The 16,308-nt window shown below is 45.5% G+C and overlaps 1 protein-coding gene across 25 annotated transcripts in view; it reads left to right on the forward strand.

Annotated features, from left to right (window-relative positions):
* Positions 1 to 16,308, forward strand: part of Kalrn (kalirin RhoGEF kinase) — a 598,618-nt gene that overhangs the window by 322,691 nt on the left and 259,619 nt on the right. For all 25 annotated transcript variants that reach the window (XM_048454129.3, XM_048454132.3, XM_048454114.3 and 22 more), the window contains exons 13-14: positions 359 to 533; positions 10,566 to 10,761. In XM_048454129.3, coding sequence (XP_048310086.1) covers positions 359 to 533; positions 10,566 to 10,761 — 371 coding nt within the window. The remainder of the gene's footprint in view (positions 1 to 358; positions 534 to 10,565; positions 10,762 to 16,308) is intronic.

Genomic DNA, 16,308 nt, shown 5'->3' on the forward strand with positions numbered 1-16,308 from the left:
GTGTGTGTCTGTGTGTGTGTGTTAAAACTGTATCTTAGACTAGCCATGTATATGAAGTCATTCTATTTTTCTGATGTTTTATGACCTTTCTCTTAGTTTATTTCCTTCTATCCCTTTGAGGATAGGAGAGCAGCAAAGCTTGGAAATAAAGGCATGAATTCCAAAAAGGGTGAATTCATTCATCTCTGGTTTTCCTGCTAAGAAGATAATGTCAGGTCACAGTGGCACTTGGAGAGTTTGTTAAAAAGACTAACCTGATTCACATCCCCTTTGCCTGGGTGCAGGGAACCGCCCTGCTCCTCCATCACTTTTAACACAGCCAGGCCCCCCTCTCTCTTCTTCCCGTGCTCTGCCACAGGGACTCAGCTGTGTCCAACAACAAGACGCCCCACACTAGCTCCATCAGCCATATCGAGTCTGTCCTCCAGCAGCTGGATGATGCTCAGGTGCAGATGGAAGAACTGTTCCACGAGCGGAAGATCAAGCTGGACATCTTCCTGCAGCTGCGCATCTTCGAGCAGTATACCATTGAGGTACGGGGAAGCAGCAGAGAAGACGGGAAGGGAGGAGCGGGGAGGATGGCGGGCGAGGCCCCAGCTGCATCTGCAGAGTGGTGGGTAGCATGAAGAAATCAGAGGGGTTGTGTATTAGACACCACTTTAGAGCTCTCAGGACTCACATTCCACAAGTCCCCTTCATCCTGCTCACTTCCTGTCCGTGGACAGCTTTTGTCACTGTTCATTACATCTTGCTTGGTTCCTAAAAGATTGCACGGCTGGGTGTGGGGTTCTTAAAGGAACGTCACCAGGCTTCATGGTTCCATGAGTGAAAGTTTTAAAGTTAGACAGCCGCGTTAGCTGATGCAGGCAGGCCAGACATTAGAGGACGCCACACAGTAGCCGTGAAGTCAGTAGCTCAAAGAAGAATGACAATCCATAGCATATGTAGAGAATAGCCTTTTAAAAACATCCAAGTCAAATACCTTCAAGTTAGGGGGCTGGAAAGATGGCTCAGCGATTAAGATCCCTGACTGTTCTTCCAGAGGTCCTATGTTCAATTCCCAGCAACCACATGGTGGCTCACAACCATCTATGAGATCTGATGTCCTCTTCTGACCTGCCGGCATACATGGAAGGAATATTGTATACATAATAAGTAAATAAATCTTTAAAAAATACATTCAGGTTAGGATCAACTCAAATGTTGGCAGAGGGGTTTTTATTTGATTTACAGACTCTGTATTCTTTAGCTATTCTACATACACGATCCCCTCCCCTAGTATGGGACAGTACCTTAAAATACTTGGTATGTGGTGGGGAAATAGTGTGTGGGGGCAATAAAATGAAGGGGATAAAAATAGTAGTTTGGTTTTGCATCTGTTGATATGAAATATGATGTCAGGTTTCAGAGGGTCTGGTCCCCGCCTGGGAGCAGGTAGAAAGATGGAGGGTGCTGCTGCATGCAATCCTAGATAGAAATGGAAATCCTGCAGACCTATGGGAAGCTCTGCCTCGAGCCGGATGGTCAGAAGGGATTTTTAAGGGTGATGAGATTGTCTCAAATACCAACTATGCCTCAGTGTGGGGATGAGGAACTCGTTCCTAGAGAAGCTTCGGGGTGTGAAACTGAGGGTGGTTTCTGTGAAAAGAGCCACGTCAGAACTGACACAAGCCGGGACGGTGCAGCTCTGGTTTTGTTCCTAAAGGAAGGCATTTGGTGGACACAGTCCAAGTTTCTAGGGATTGCTGGAAGTGGCGCAGGCCCACAACCCTGACATCTGGGCCATCTAAGCATGACTCCTCAGCCGTATCACACTGATGACTGAGATGCGCTAATTAACTTAAACATTAGGAAAGCACAAACTGTTGCCCTGTCCCTTTCTGCTCAGTCATGATGGCACATGTGGCTTTCACATTATCACCTGGAATGAGATCATAATGTGCCCACCATGGAAGTGAAACTAGTCCCAGATTTGTTAGGCTCGGTACCAGGATGTGACTGCATTCCTAACATGCCTTCTTGGGCTGCTTGTCTTGGATGATAGACAGAGACCCAGAAGTCCTATAGACTCAGCCGCTCTGTGAAAGGCATTGGTATGAATTCATCATGACAGGAGAGAGCAGAAGACAAGGGCTAATAGTGTGTATTTCATGGTGGCAAGGACTTTGAAAAATTATTTTATCTTTGATATTTTCTTGCATTTCTAAGCTTTCTACAATTAGAATAATCAGAAATAAATATGTTTAGAAGTAGAAATAAGTCAGTGGTCTCAATTTTTTTGATTATTCACATTTTTAATAAAATGTTTTTGAAGGTATAGCCCCCCCTACACACACACACACACACACACACACACACACACACACACACAGAGTAGTTTTTTAATTATAAAAATGTTCAGTAATTGGCTAAACTCATCCAAGGTTACTATAGTAATCCCAAAACCCTATAGTAACCTTGGATGAGGTTTAACTTTCTCATGAGGTACTTTGATTTAAGATTTCAAATAGTCTTCTGATAGTTTCCAATTATGTTTTGCTTGTTTAACAGATCTGATTTGATTGCCTTTGTCTCTTTAGCCCATAATGTAGCTGGCAGAAAGTTCAGCGCTCTTTTGCTTTCATGATTTGGATTATCTCCAAACAGCATTTTCTTTGCAGGGAATCCGCTAAGCCATGTGTCATCATGCAGGGTTGCTTTCATGTAAACTAGATGATAGATACATCCATTTAACGGGGGCGTGAAAAGAGCACTAACTTGAAGAACACTGACAGCAATGAACAGTCGCGCCACGGGCAGCCTCTCGGGGTTGACTGTGGCTGCTGCCTTTTCTAAGAAGCCCTCTCCTGCTCTGTACCACACAGGCCATCTGCCTCATGATCACCAATCTGCTGATGAGACTCTGGAGAAATGTGGCAGAGTTCTCGCCGGCCTGATAAAATATGTGTGCAGATAATGTGTATAGATGCATGTTTACAGGGGGAGACTTCTTCTATTCAGACTGTGGCCTTCTGTGAGGGAAGCATACACAGCTTGGAGGAGTACTCAAAATAACACCAAGAAAATAGAATCTAAACAAGCAATTCTGTGAAAGTATGGACCACAGATAGAGTCTTTAAAAATGTCTCTCAGTCCACAATTGCAAAGATTGCTAAATGAACTTGAAAGTTCTATGAACTATTAACCCTAATAAGAAATAGAGCAACCAACTCAAAGTTATCAGATCTAAGTTATCAGTTATGAGGATGAGTGGGAATCAGGCAGAATCTGGGAAGGTTTTTCATTACATGAGGAAGCTTCTGCCCAAAGAAGGGAGACTTACTGTTGATCTCAGCTTCTCAGATAACTGAATGTGTACATGTGAATGTCTTAGGTTGGAATGTGATTGTTCTCTTGGCTATTCTCCTGCATAGAAATTCAGCTCAGTGGACATTTATCAGAACATTGAGGGGACAAGTTGGGAGAAACACATGGACAGAATCATCAGCATGCTGAGTCTATGATAGGGAGGTACAGTGTGTGGAGATACAGAATGGGCAACACCTGGTCCAGTTGGGCTGCAAACAGGATTTTTCCCATGAGATTAAACCCGATGAGAAGGCCAATTGGTAGCCAGAATTTGGCATCCCTAGAGGATGTCTTCCAATCTCAGCTAGAAAATCTCCAGATCTCACAAAAAAAGAGGATTGAGGAGAAAGAAGAAAAACCAGGATTTCATTGTTTTACTGAATCAAAATCTCTGACCATTTTTACTTTTGTTCTTTCTTATCTGTCTCCTGAGAAAACTAGAAAATTAGACAATGGGGGGGGGAACTTTTTCATTTCAAATTCTTGAAAATATTTGAGTATGTCCATCACAGTTCTCTCCTGTATCCGGAACCCAGCGATTTCTCATCTGTGTGAGGCGCATTCCCAGTTCCTTCTACAAAAGCATAGCCCCTGGATGTCACTGTTCTTCACTGCCCTCTGAGAAAGGGACTCGAGCTATCCATGCCCTGTTCACTTGCCCATGGTGAGAATGTGTCCTGCTTAGGACTGACGTCTCCCAGTATAACATGGAAGGCGGGAACTTTCAATGACCTCTTGCCCTAACTTACCTAGCTTTGTGTTGCTATTTCTCTCCCCTGAGCTAGGCACTTTTAAAATACTGACTTTTTTTTCTAACTTATGCGATAGCTTCTCTCTCTTTCTCATTCCCTGTTTTTCCTTATTCTTTCTGGTTTGTGTGTGTGTGTGTGTGTGTGTGTGTGTGTGTGTGTGTGTGTGTGTGCAGAGTCCTACACCTTATGCAAATAGAGAGACTTTAATTTACATGTCACTGACAAGCTTGTAGATGTTTGAAACGTTGGCCCAAGTCATCAGGACTCTGTGGTGTTCAGTGAGCACACCTCTCCAGGGACACAGCTGTTAGCCTCCAGGGCCACAGTGGCCCATGCCGCCTAAGGACCTCTTTGCCTCACCTAGCTTCATCTTTTCTTGCCTTGCTACACTGCGAAACTATAAAGGATTGAATACTGACTAAACCCCCACACCCACCAATAAGATCTATTTGAGGACATATTTTAAAGTTTTTCTTCTTGGCGGCATTTTCTAAGCATTCTTATGAAAAGGGGTCACGTAATGAACACAGTGAAGTCAGCCACCTTCAAAATATTTATTTAATACTTGCTTAAGTTTTTGTTAAGCTCATATCAGAATCATTGGGAGGTTCCCCTAACATCTTCCTTCAAAAGAATAAATGAAAATAAAAATTCAAAAACTCTTATTAGTATTCATTCAGACATACAACTTCCCAAAAGCCACTGTTTTCAGTAGATTAGCAGAGATCCCTGATGGACGATTAGGTCTGGAGCTCAGCTGGTCTCATCCAAGTTCAATGCTGTGTGCCTTTGTGTCCTAGTAAAGATGCAGTAGCACCGGACAGACACACACTCTGCAGCTAAGAATGTGGCTTTCCCAGGACAAAAAAAAATGCCCAGCTCTCAAGCTCTGCCAGAATGAGTGAGGAATATATGTTGGAAAAACATATATTCTTAAAATGACATTTCTTAAAATGAAAAAAATGAAAACTAACTATTTTCCGTTGGCCAATATAACAAATAAACAATTAATTTATTGACCTAGTCAAAGAAGATATTGATTTTAAAAGTTCAAGTAAAAAAAAAACAAACAAACAAACACAAAACACCTTATTTTCATAGTTACTTTTCTATTGCCATACTAAGACACCATGACCAAGGCAACTTGTGGAAGAAAGAGTAATACAGTTAATTTCAGAGGGTGAATCTGTGACCATCAGAGTGGGGAGCATGGTAGATGGCAGCGGGAGCATGGTGGACAGCAGGGAGGCAGGCGCTTGGCACTAGAGCTGTAGCTGAGAACCTGTATCCTGATCCACAGGCGTGAGACAGAGAGAGTTAACTGGGAATGGCCTGGGCTTTTGGAAGCCTTGGCGCCCACCCACAGTGACACACCTCCTTCAACAAGGCCACACCTCCCAATCCTTCCCAAACAGTCCCATGATAATGAAGCATTTAAATATATGAGCCTATGGGGACCATTCTCGTTCAAACCACCACATTGATTTATGATTATTTTTTAAAGAAAAGGAGTAAAGAAAGGGAAGAGGAGAAAAGAGGAAGATAATTTTTTTTTTATTTAGACAGGTCCAGAATAAAATACTTGTGGAAGAGGGTTAACACGTTCTCCAAACCTAAACGCGTTGGAAGACCTAGCATGGGAGGAGCACATGGGGAGGATTGTATGGGACCAGGATAACTTCTGTCCATCAGCTGTTTAGCAGCACAGTATTGATCTTGGTGACTCTATTCTGGTCGGAAAGTTTTTTCTCACTTCTTATCTTCTCTTTAAAAAATGAAGTTTTAGCTTTTTATCTAATTCCCTTCTGGGTATCTCTAGAAGAGACAATCTTTAGAACAATATTCATTCCAAAATATCTCTCAAAGAGGCCATCCTTCTTCAGGCCCCTTGGGAAAGGCCTCGTTCTTCAGCCACACACTGGACTTAGTCATCACTGAAAACTCTGAATCAAGCGAGTGAAGAAGACAGAGGCCCCAGGGCCACGGGGGTCGCTGAGCAGTCTGGGAGTTGATGAGGAGCTAATTGAGTGGAAGAAAACAACAAAATAGGCCGGCTGAAAACTGAGTGCACTTGGGAGCCTTCTGTCTCCTCTGTTTTGTTTGGTTCGGGCTCTACTTCAAGCTTGGCCAAATCCTCTCCAAATTCAGTTAAATGGCCAAGTTCATTTCCAGTGCACGCTCTACTTCTCAGTCTTGTCTCTGAGAGAGCAGACACACCCCACTCCCACCTCTGCCACCCCAAGTTTTGGGGTGAGCCTCTATGCCTGGCAGAATGTGAAGCTTTTGAAGTGTAGGGTGTGTTCTGAAGAGTGATCAGAAACTTACTTGAGTAGATTGGGAGGCTAACGAGGACATTTCAGAGCTGTGGTACCCAGGTGATGGTGGAGCTGAGCTGTGGTACCCAGGTGATAGTGGGGCTGAACTGTGGTACCCAGGTGATGGTGGAGCTGAGCTGTGGTACCCAGGTGATGGTGGAGCTGAGCTGTGGTACCCAGGTGATGGTGGGACTGAGCTGTGGTACCCAGGTGATGGTGGGACTGAGTTGTGGTATCCGGGTGATGGTGGAGCTGAGCTGTGGTACCCAGGTGATAGTGGGGCTGAACTGTGGTACCCAGGTGATGGTGGGCCTGAGCTATGGTACCTGGGTGATAGTGGGGCTGAGTTGTGGTACCCAGGTGATGGTGGGACTGAGCTGTGGTACCCAGGTGATGGTGGGACTGAGTTGTGGTACCCGGGTGATGGTGGGTCTGAGCTATGGTACCCGGGTGATAGTGGGGCTGAGCTGTGGTACCCGGGTGATGGTGGAGCTGAGCTGTGGTACCTGGGTGATGGTGGAGCTGAGCTGTGGTACCTGGGTGATGGTTAGGCTGAGCTGTGGTACCTGGGTGATGACGGGGCTGAGCCACTCTCAGGATCAAAGGTGTTTCAGATCTGTGGTACCCAGGTGATGGTTAGGCTGAGCTCACTCTCAGGACCAGCAAGAAACCACAGAAGACCGTAATGTACTGGTGGGATGCAGCCTTGCTCGTTAGCAGTGAGATAAGGAGAAAATTAGAAGCAAAAGAACAAAATTAGCCCCTGTTGTATGCCAACCATGGACCCTAGAAAGAAGTGGAAAAGAAACCAGTAAAAGGGTGTTCCTTGAGGACATAAAATACTCCTGAAAGAGACTAATTTCATCCCCCAGGAAACGTTGAATATGTACAGGTCAGACTGAGCACTCTGGCTGACTATGTTTCAGGAAACTAGGAAAAGGAATGAATCAGCTGCCAGCAGAAGAGCCACAGGCCAGGGAAGTAGCCCTGACGTCAGATGTTCAACAGCGGGCGCTGACACCCCTCCTCCTTCAGGCCACACAGTGGCCTTCAGCGTCAGCCTGCCTTTGTCAATAGAAGAGGGTGGAGGGGTAAGAAGAGAGGAGGCAGAGTGTGGAAACACTAGATAACACCTTTGTTTAGGAAGTAGTCCCAGGGTGCCAGACCTCTGAGCCTCTTCTTCCCATCTGAAGCCTTCTGACCCCACCACCAGCTTGTACAAAGATTCCTGGCCTTGGGCCCCATCTGGAATCTTCTTGTGACAGAAAGACCTATTTGTAGGATCAATTTTATAGAAACAAAGCAAAAGTTGAAACTGAAATAAAAAGCAGGCCCAGACCCTCCCTTCACACCTTGCTTTTAGTTTCAGTCTGATTTCCTATATTTCCAGGCAAGGACCAGACCTAAAGTTATGGTTTTGCCTATTTCAGTAGGTTGTCTCATAAAGAATTTATATTCAAACATATTAAGGAAACTTACAAATATATAATCCAAAGATGAGCTACCAGCTGGATGTGGTGGTTATACTGCTGGAATCCCAGCATGTAGGGTGAGGTGGATGATTTTCAGTTTAGGACTAGCCTTGGCTACATGGCAACATTCTGTCTCAAAAAACAAACACTGACAGAAAAAAAAACTCGTTATAAAGGTAGATGTAAAATAGTCAGCAAAGCATATAAAATATTATCCATATCAATAGCCACAAGTACATTTTACAACGGCAGTGAGCTATCACTTCCCATGTGGTAGTGTCAATAAGATTAAACAGACCATAGTGACAGAAGATGGTGAGGGCGCTAGGCACCTGGAACTTCCGTGCATTGTTACTGGGGCCATCAAATGCTATAATCCCCTTGACGAACACCGCTGCTTGCTTGGAAGCATGAACCCATTCCATTTAAAAGCAGTGAAAAGCTATGCCCACAACGGAGTGGTGTGAGACTTCACACATCAGCCTTACTCACAGTAGCAACACACTCTGGTCGGCAGGAGAGAGAATACATAAGTTGCGAACCATCTGGGTAATGGATTCCATTCATTTCCAGCGAGGCGTCAATGACGGATACAGCACTGACGTACATAAAGTAGCATGCTGAACACAAGGCCAGAGAGAAAGTGTGTGCTCTCTGATTTCAGCCATGGAAAATCCAAGAATAGACAGCTCTGTGCCCGACAGAACTCTGAAAGTGCTTCCTCGTGCAAGGGGGCGGGGGCACAAGGAAATGGCCAAAAATGAGCTCCCTGAGGTGATGGGTCTGTGTTTTACTTTGGGTGATGATTATCCATCCAAATGTATGAAATTGTCAAAACTCTCAGAACTGAGTGCTCAAAATATGTGCACTTCATGTGAATTATACTCTAACTTTTTAAAATATAGGAAGCAAAAGCCGACTTCTAGCAGCATTTATAGCAGCATGTCTATTCTATGAATTATAAAATGAGGTGTCTCTTATTCTCCGTTTAACCCCTAACTGCAGTTAGAAAGTAAAGTGTTCCTCAAAGATAAGGGTCCAACAGAAATCTGTTTTCCTACTGAAAAGATCTGGGGCATGAGGTGGGAACCAGAGCACTCAGGGAGGAATTCTTCAGTCCCTGCGACGCCACTTCAAAGCCAGCTGCTGTGCTTTTGTCTGCTTCTGTTTTGCTATAAGGAAGATCTTACCCTTAGACAACAAATGGAATCCCATGGCCCAGACAAGCAGCCCCTTGCAAAGGACTGCTTTGCTCTCCCAATCCAGTCTGCATGGCCATAGCTTGTGATTCAGCAGCACTGCTTTTGCTTCTAGTTAGCTTCTACTTCCTGGTACCCTCTGATGCCTTTAGAGCAATGTGCGTTTGGTCACTATAATGATGATGTCACCTGTCAGCTAGGATGTGACCCAGTGTAATGGAAACCACTAAACTGAAGCTCCAGACATGCACTTAGACTGGGCCATGCTGCAAATGTGTGACCCAGAGAGACTTCCGTTCCCACTCCTCAGAAAAGATGGCCACACACATGCTTTCCTTCACTGGTTGTGGGTATGACACAAGAAGACGCCATGGAAACTTTGATTCATGGAATAATGTAACCCAGTGCTTTGGAAGTCCTTCTGTATGATTTACTGCAGAGACTAAAGAGTGGGGAGGGCGAGGTCTTCGTTAGCAGAGAACTGAAGGCAGAGTGGGTGCAGTCGCTTGAGTTAAGGTATAGAGAATGAACAATTAGCCAATCCACGCCAGGGCAATGCTTTTATCTGTTACATGCCCAAGACTTCGTTAGCATCACTACTGCTTTCAGTAGATTATAATCTGTTGAGTTTTTCTAGAGCAGTAGTTCTCAGGCTTTCTAACACTGTAACCCTTTAATACAGTTCCTCATGTAGTGATCCTGAGCTATAAAATTATTCTCATTGCTATTTCATGACTCTAATTTGGCTACTGGTATGGATCATAATATAATATCAGTGTTTTCTAATGGTCTTAGATGACCCCTATAAAAGAGTCACTCAACTCCCCGCAAAAGGGTTGTGACCCGCAGTTTGAGAATGGAATGTTATGTGTAAACTTTTGATTTGGTCACACTTTTCAGCTCTCAGCATTTGTAATGAAGAGAGAGAATTCAGCATAATGGTACACAGTAACCAGAAGGGAAACCTGGACTTTGATAATCACTAGCCCCTTAACTGATGATGAGACCCTGAGCCCTTCCCTAGGCTTCTCTAGCCCCCAATTTTGGCTTTGGAGTACACTAACTACCTAGCTCTATAGGTTTCTTTGACTATGAAATATTTTATAATAACAGTTGTGAGATGATGGGGAAAGTCTTTGCAGATGGGAGAACTGGACGGCTCTGTCGCTATCAAGGCAAACTTCAGCCACGCTACTCCATCTCTCTGAGTGAAGCAAGAGACTGTCATACCACTAGCCTTGCTGGGCCACTGTGAGGGTCACAATGAGATGAATATGTCAAAACTTTATAAACCATAATTCAGTGCACAGATGCTTGCAGCCATTCATTTCCTGTTGCTATAGACATTGAGCCCTGGGGAAACCTTTGGGAAGTGGAAAGCCGGGGTGGGTTAGTTGGTAAGGCTTTCAGCCAAGAGCTGCAGCCTAGCAGCCTCTTTTGGGCCCAGCAAGCGCTGTCTGATGATGATGCTTCTCCCAGGTGACAGCAGAGCTGGATGCGTGGAATGAGGACTTGCTCCGGCAGATGAATGACTTCAACACGGAGGATCTGACCCTGGCAGAACAGCGGCTACAGCGCCACACGGAGCGGAAGCTGGCCATGAACAACATGACCTTTGAGGTCATCCAGCAGGGCCAGGACCTGCACCAGTATATCATGGAGGTGCAGGCCTCAGGTGAGTGGCTTCTTGTTCTCTTGGCAGAAGTGACAATGGAAGCAAAGGTCTTCTGAATTTATACCTACAGATACAAAGAGTATAAAAATTGGCCTCTGTTTTAAAGAGGAAACAGAGTCATAAGAGCTGAAGTAACTTATGCAAGGCTGTCCAGGTTAGGCTGTGGGAAAGGTGAGACTAGAGCCAAAGTCTCTGGGTTCTCAGGAGAGAGTGGAAGAATCAGTGGTGGGAATTAGTGCAAGTTTTTAAAAGTGGTAGTTAAGAAGCAAACCAAGAGAAGTTTGAGACGCATAGAGTTGTGCTGTGGTGGGTAGGAGCTCCTATGCCACTCTGCCACTGATGCCATGGACGGAGGGTAGGAGCTCCTATGCCACTCTGCCACTGATGCCATGGACGGAGGGTAGGAGCTCCTATGCCACTCTGCCACTGATGCCATGGACGGAGGGTAGGAGCTCCTATGCCACTCTGCCACTGATGCCATGGACGGAGGGTAGTGAGCTCCTATGTGACTCTGCCACTGATGCCATGGGGGGTTAGTGAGTTCCTATGCCATTCTACCACTGATGCAGTGCGGGGGTAGTGAGCTCCTATGCCATTCTGCCACTGATGCCTCAGTCCTGGCTCCTTCTGCTAACTTGATCTCTGCCTGATACTTCCCAGAATCCTTGAGTTCTGTTATTTTTAATGACTGATCTGTAGATGAGTTTAAGTAGTGCTGATAAAAGTTTCCGGAAGATTGTGTCATTTTATCACTTCTTGGGAAATCATGACATTATTTGGGGCTTTTTCTCTTCAAGAAATGTTATTCAAAACATATGCAATAAACATGTGATTCCATTTTCTGGGACTAGAGCATGGCAAAGAATTTTGGGGAGACAGGTGGTCCAGAGCAAAGGAGAGCACTCATCTTTTCTCAGAACTGTGCAATGCCGGTCTTCTGCCACCTCTCCATCCCTACCCGTGGCCTGTTGTCATGTTCCTTGCTATCCAGGTCGGAGCAGCTGGACTGAGCCTATCATGTCTTTAAAACACAGTTGGGCTACACACCTGCTGGTGGAGAACATTACCATGAGACAGTCAGAGGGCACCTGAAAGTCCGGCTGAACTTTCCAATATTATATTTACTTTAGCAGTCTGAAAAGCAAGCATTGTATGCCATTCCAATGAACATCACTTTAGACCAAAGCAGGGAGAGCCTCGTGAGTTCTGTTCACTTTTGCCACCAAAATTACTCCATGAATTTCCATCTGTGTCATAAACAGGATGCAGTTGTCTGTGAGACACAGCTCACTATGCGTACAGCCCACGAAGAAGGGCTGTCCACTCGCAGTCGGCCTGGGGACTTCTCAGAACGGCGGTGCTCAGACTCCCGTTCAGACAGATGTTTGTGAATGCAAGTCTGAGTCTCCGTGCTAACAGAATCTCCCAGTAGATCGGATGTCCGTTGACATTTGAGATGCAGGGAGAGGAAGGCACGGTGGTGGTCCCTCATCTGTGCTCAGGGGTTGGTTTACCCCTACAGCTCCCTTTATGGTGCTCTCTACAGCTGGCCATCTAGCTGTGATGGAAGACCAGAGGTACACGGTAACTAGAAGAGAGGCTGGGCAGAGCAAGCTAGATGCTTGTCCTTCATCTTTCTGCATGGTTCCTCAAATGGAGGTGTGTACCGATGTGACCTTCAGCAAGCCAACTCCTATCCCCGGATCCAAATACCCATGGTACCCGAAAGACTGCTGGGAGCTGGCAGTCTCTGAGGACTGCTTGTGACTGGAGGTTGGCTGTGCTTGGCATCCATCTGAAGCAGGAGGGCTGAGTGGGTGACAGTACCCCCAGGCAGATGGGCCACCCACCCCCACAATATCCTGTTCTAGATCAGAGCTTTGCTGAAAGAGGTTTGGTTGGCCTCCTCAGCCCTCTCCACTGAGACTGCCTGCTCCCCTCCGCCTGCCATAGCTAGCTGCTCAGTCTGGCAGAGCCTGAGAGACATAAAGGGAAAGGGATCCTTGGGTTTTATGAAGGCTCACTGTCTGTCTTCGCTCCTCCCTGCAGAGAAGCATCTGGGCCACTCTGAGCACACAACAGGTCAGGGTCACTCTGGACCTGGGGGGAGGTGTGAGGAACGGTGGACCCAGAGCGGGACTCCACTAAGGAATGCAGGATTTCAGAGATAAAGGTCTGAGAATGAATTTTGAGTAAAGGTAAAAATAAACAATTGTACCAGAAAATAAGGACAATGATCAAAATTAAGACTTTTCTCCCTTCCTGCTGCATTAATGAAGGTTTATACCTGATTATTTTTACTCATTCATGGAACTAAAGAATTTGCATGTGGCTGGGCAGTGGTGGCACACGCCTTTAATCCCAGCACCCGGGAGGCAGAGGCAGGGGGATCTCTGTGAGTTCGAGACCAGCCTGCTCTAAAAAAAAAGAATTTGCATGTGCTTATTTTCAGGTGTGATGTTCATAGCATTGAGTCAGGTTTTCTGGAAGCCTCCAGTACTACCCAACGCAAAAGCCTTGATATGAGTCAGCATCACTTTGGGAGTTGGGGAAACAGGAAAAATATCCCAGTCAGCTCCCACTCTTTCCTCTTGTAGCTCTGTCTGCTTGACCCTCAGGTTGGGTGGTGGTAGATTTGCTGTTAGGAAAACATGCTCTCTGAATTCCAAGTCCAGTTCTGCTGCCCAAGAGCAGTCTGTCTGTGGACATTCTGTTCCTTCTTCGTTAGACCTCAGTCTCTCTGTTTAGTCTGGCATATGGACTTGATTTACAAATCCCTTCCAGTTCCCGTTTGCCATAGTTCAGCCTCCTGCCATACTGATTTTTACCCAGGTCCTGTATCCAGCCAACTATGACATTTGACCTTAGTCCTAAGACAAGAACGTCATGACTTATAGACTTGTTGCTTTTGTGGTTGAAAGTATCAAGCCCCCCTTTTATGTCACATTTTTAGGTTTGGAAAATTATTTGTGGAGGGTTAAAGAGAGGGCCCAGTGGTTAAAGCACTTGACACAGAAGCATGAGGACCTGGACACAGTGGCACACTTTTGTGATCCTAACCATGAAAGGAGCAGGGGAGACAGGGAGGCAGGCGTGTTCCCATAGTTCACTTTCTGGCCCATCAAGGCCATCAGTGAGCCCCAGGTTCAATGAAGAGAGCCTTCTCAAAAGATAGGAGGGAAAATGATAGAGGAAGACAATCAGTATTAATGTACAGCCTCCAAGCATGCACGCACACATGGTACAGGTACACACATACATTACTGTATATATAGACTTAAGCATATGTACACACACACACAAATATCCTTGTCGTCTGTGCCAGTAATGCCTTGAGTTGGTTGCTCCTACTGGGAATATCAGCTCAGCAGTTGAACATTCTGTTGGTGGTAGTGAGACTTGAACCTATGACCTCACACTTGCTAGGGAAGCATTCCACCTCTGTCTCTTTTAAGTTTTAACTTTTTATTTGGAGACCAGTTTTTACTAAGTTGCATGGGCTGTCCTTTAACTCACTCTGTAGCCCAGGCAGGTCTTACACCTGCTATTCTCTTGTCTCTGCCTCCTAAATCTCAGGGATTACATGTCTGCACCACCAGGATCTAATGTAAATATGTACTTAAATTGTGCTTGTGAAGAGCCTCCTGGAGCATGCAGGCTAAGAATGCAAATATGAGAGGAAGTACGGGGGTGAATGCCAGTCATTCTTCCCACCTGTGTGTCCCAGAACATGTCATCCAATCTCCCCAAAGCCTCGCCTTTCTCTGAGGAAAAGTGATATACAACATGTGGTCTTGGTGAGGATGTGGTGAGGTCATACAAGAGCGTGGAAGTGGTCCAGTGAGGCACGACGTATCCAGTGGCATGCTTGCATTCTAGCCCACAGAGCATCCTGTTGGGTTCACTTGGTTTCCAGTAGCTTCTTCAGCAACGTGAGTGAGGTCTTTCCACACAGCAGCTTCTAGCACAGTGGTTATGTCTTATTCATAGCAAATACTCAATGATGACATTTGCTAAATTAAACAAGAATGAACGTTGGTGTGGGTGGGACAAAAGAAGGCAAAAATAATAGGCCACAAGTAATTTTCTCTGTGCCATAAATGGAAGGAAATGCAAAGCCTGTTCTTTCTCAGAATGAAAGCTACTCTAGGTTTAGCGGGGATGGGAACTATTGGAGCTGAGAAGAAAGGAAAAGAACCTTAACAGAAGCCAGTAGTGCACAACAGATCCACCCACTGAGAGTCACCTGGAGAACACTTTTAAAATACCGGTGTCTGGGCTTCACCGCCTGGGAGTGATTCTTAATTGATCTGGAGTGGGCTTAGACTGTCCTTAAACTTCTGTGCTGAGGTTGACAACACTGATTTTTTAAAAATCTGACTGAAAAATGGCACAGAAAGATGAGTGGCTGGGGTGGATGGAAGAGAAGATGTCTTCTAGCTGAGGCAAACATGTTCTGTAAGAACAGAAACAGCTGAGAGCCTTCTGGGTCTGGTGGTATAGCCAGGGATGCCCAACTCTGGCCCATAACAGAGTTGTCTCTTTTCTTGAGAAAATTAAAGTGGTAGTAGAGGCTGGGATTGTCACTCGGTGGCAGAACACTTGCCTCGTGCACAGTCCTGGGTCCAATTCTAGCTGCACAAAAGTAATGGTAAGATAGTACCATGCTATAGAGAGCCACTTGTGATTAGCCGTGACCTTGAGCATGAATGCAGAGTGCTCTAAACTGGGTATAGAATGAAAATGTCTGCTTCTTGGGCTACACCTGCTGTCATCCTGTCTAGTGGTTATGAACCCTGATTGTCGTTAGCCTTTCCTCGGGGCCTTTATGAATATCTAATGGCCAAGTTCCAGCCAGCCAGAGATTCTAGGCCTGTGGTGTTCACGGGACATGGTGGTTTTCAAGGGCTCTCCAGGCGAACCCAGTGTGAACCATGGTGAAAGTATTAATCTAGTAACCGTCAAAACACCATAGTTTATAGCAATATACATTGAGCAAGTACATGAATGCCCATCATTAGATTTTTTATTTATAAACTACTTAGCAGTCCCCTCAGTAATCAGCACTATATTCTCATTAATATCCCTCAAGTAAAAAGGTCACGGTGGAAAATGAGTATTTGGAGCTGACAGAAGTGCCAGACACCATATATACTGTACCTAGTCCTTGTGGTAGTCTTTAGCTATGATTCCCATTGCACAGATGAGGAAAGCAAGGCTTGGGACAGGGTACACAGCCCAAACTGTTCCCATTAAAAAGTTTCAGAGCATAGCTTCAAACCTAAGTCTGACACTACTCAGAGTTCTCCACATGCTACACAAATCTACTTCGTCCCTAAAGAGGCCTGATTACTCACTGGCCAGAGCTGGGCATGAGTCATATGAGCCGAGTACACAAGCAGAAGAGGCAGTGATGAGCAGAACAAACTTGGCCCTGGCATTATAGAGCCTACAATCCAGTCACGAGATGAGCACAGTCTAAGAAGTCACCTTTGAGGGCCGATTGGTTCAGGTCCCTGTAGGGGGACATTGAAAAGAAATCTTAAA

This window comes from Myodes glareolus, chromosome 2 (genome assembly GCF_982192425.1).
Source record: "Myodes glareolus chromosome 2, mMyoGla1.1, whole genome shotgun sequence".
In the NCBI taxonomy this organism is placed as follows: Eukaryota; Metazoa; Chordata; class Mammalia; order Rodentia; family Cricetidae; genus Myodes; species Myodes glareolus.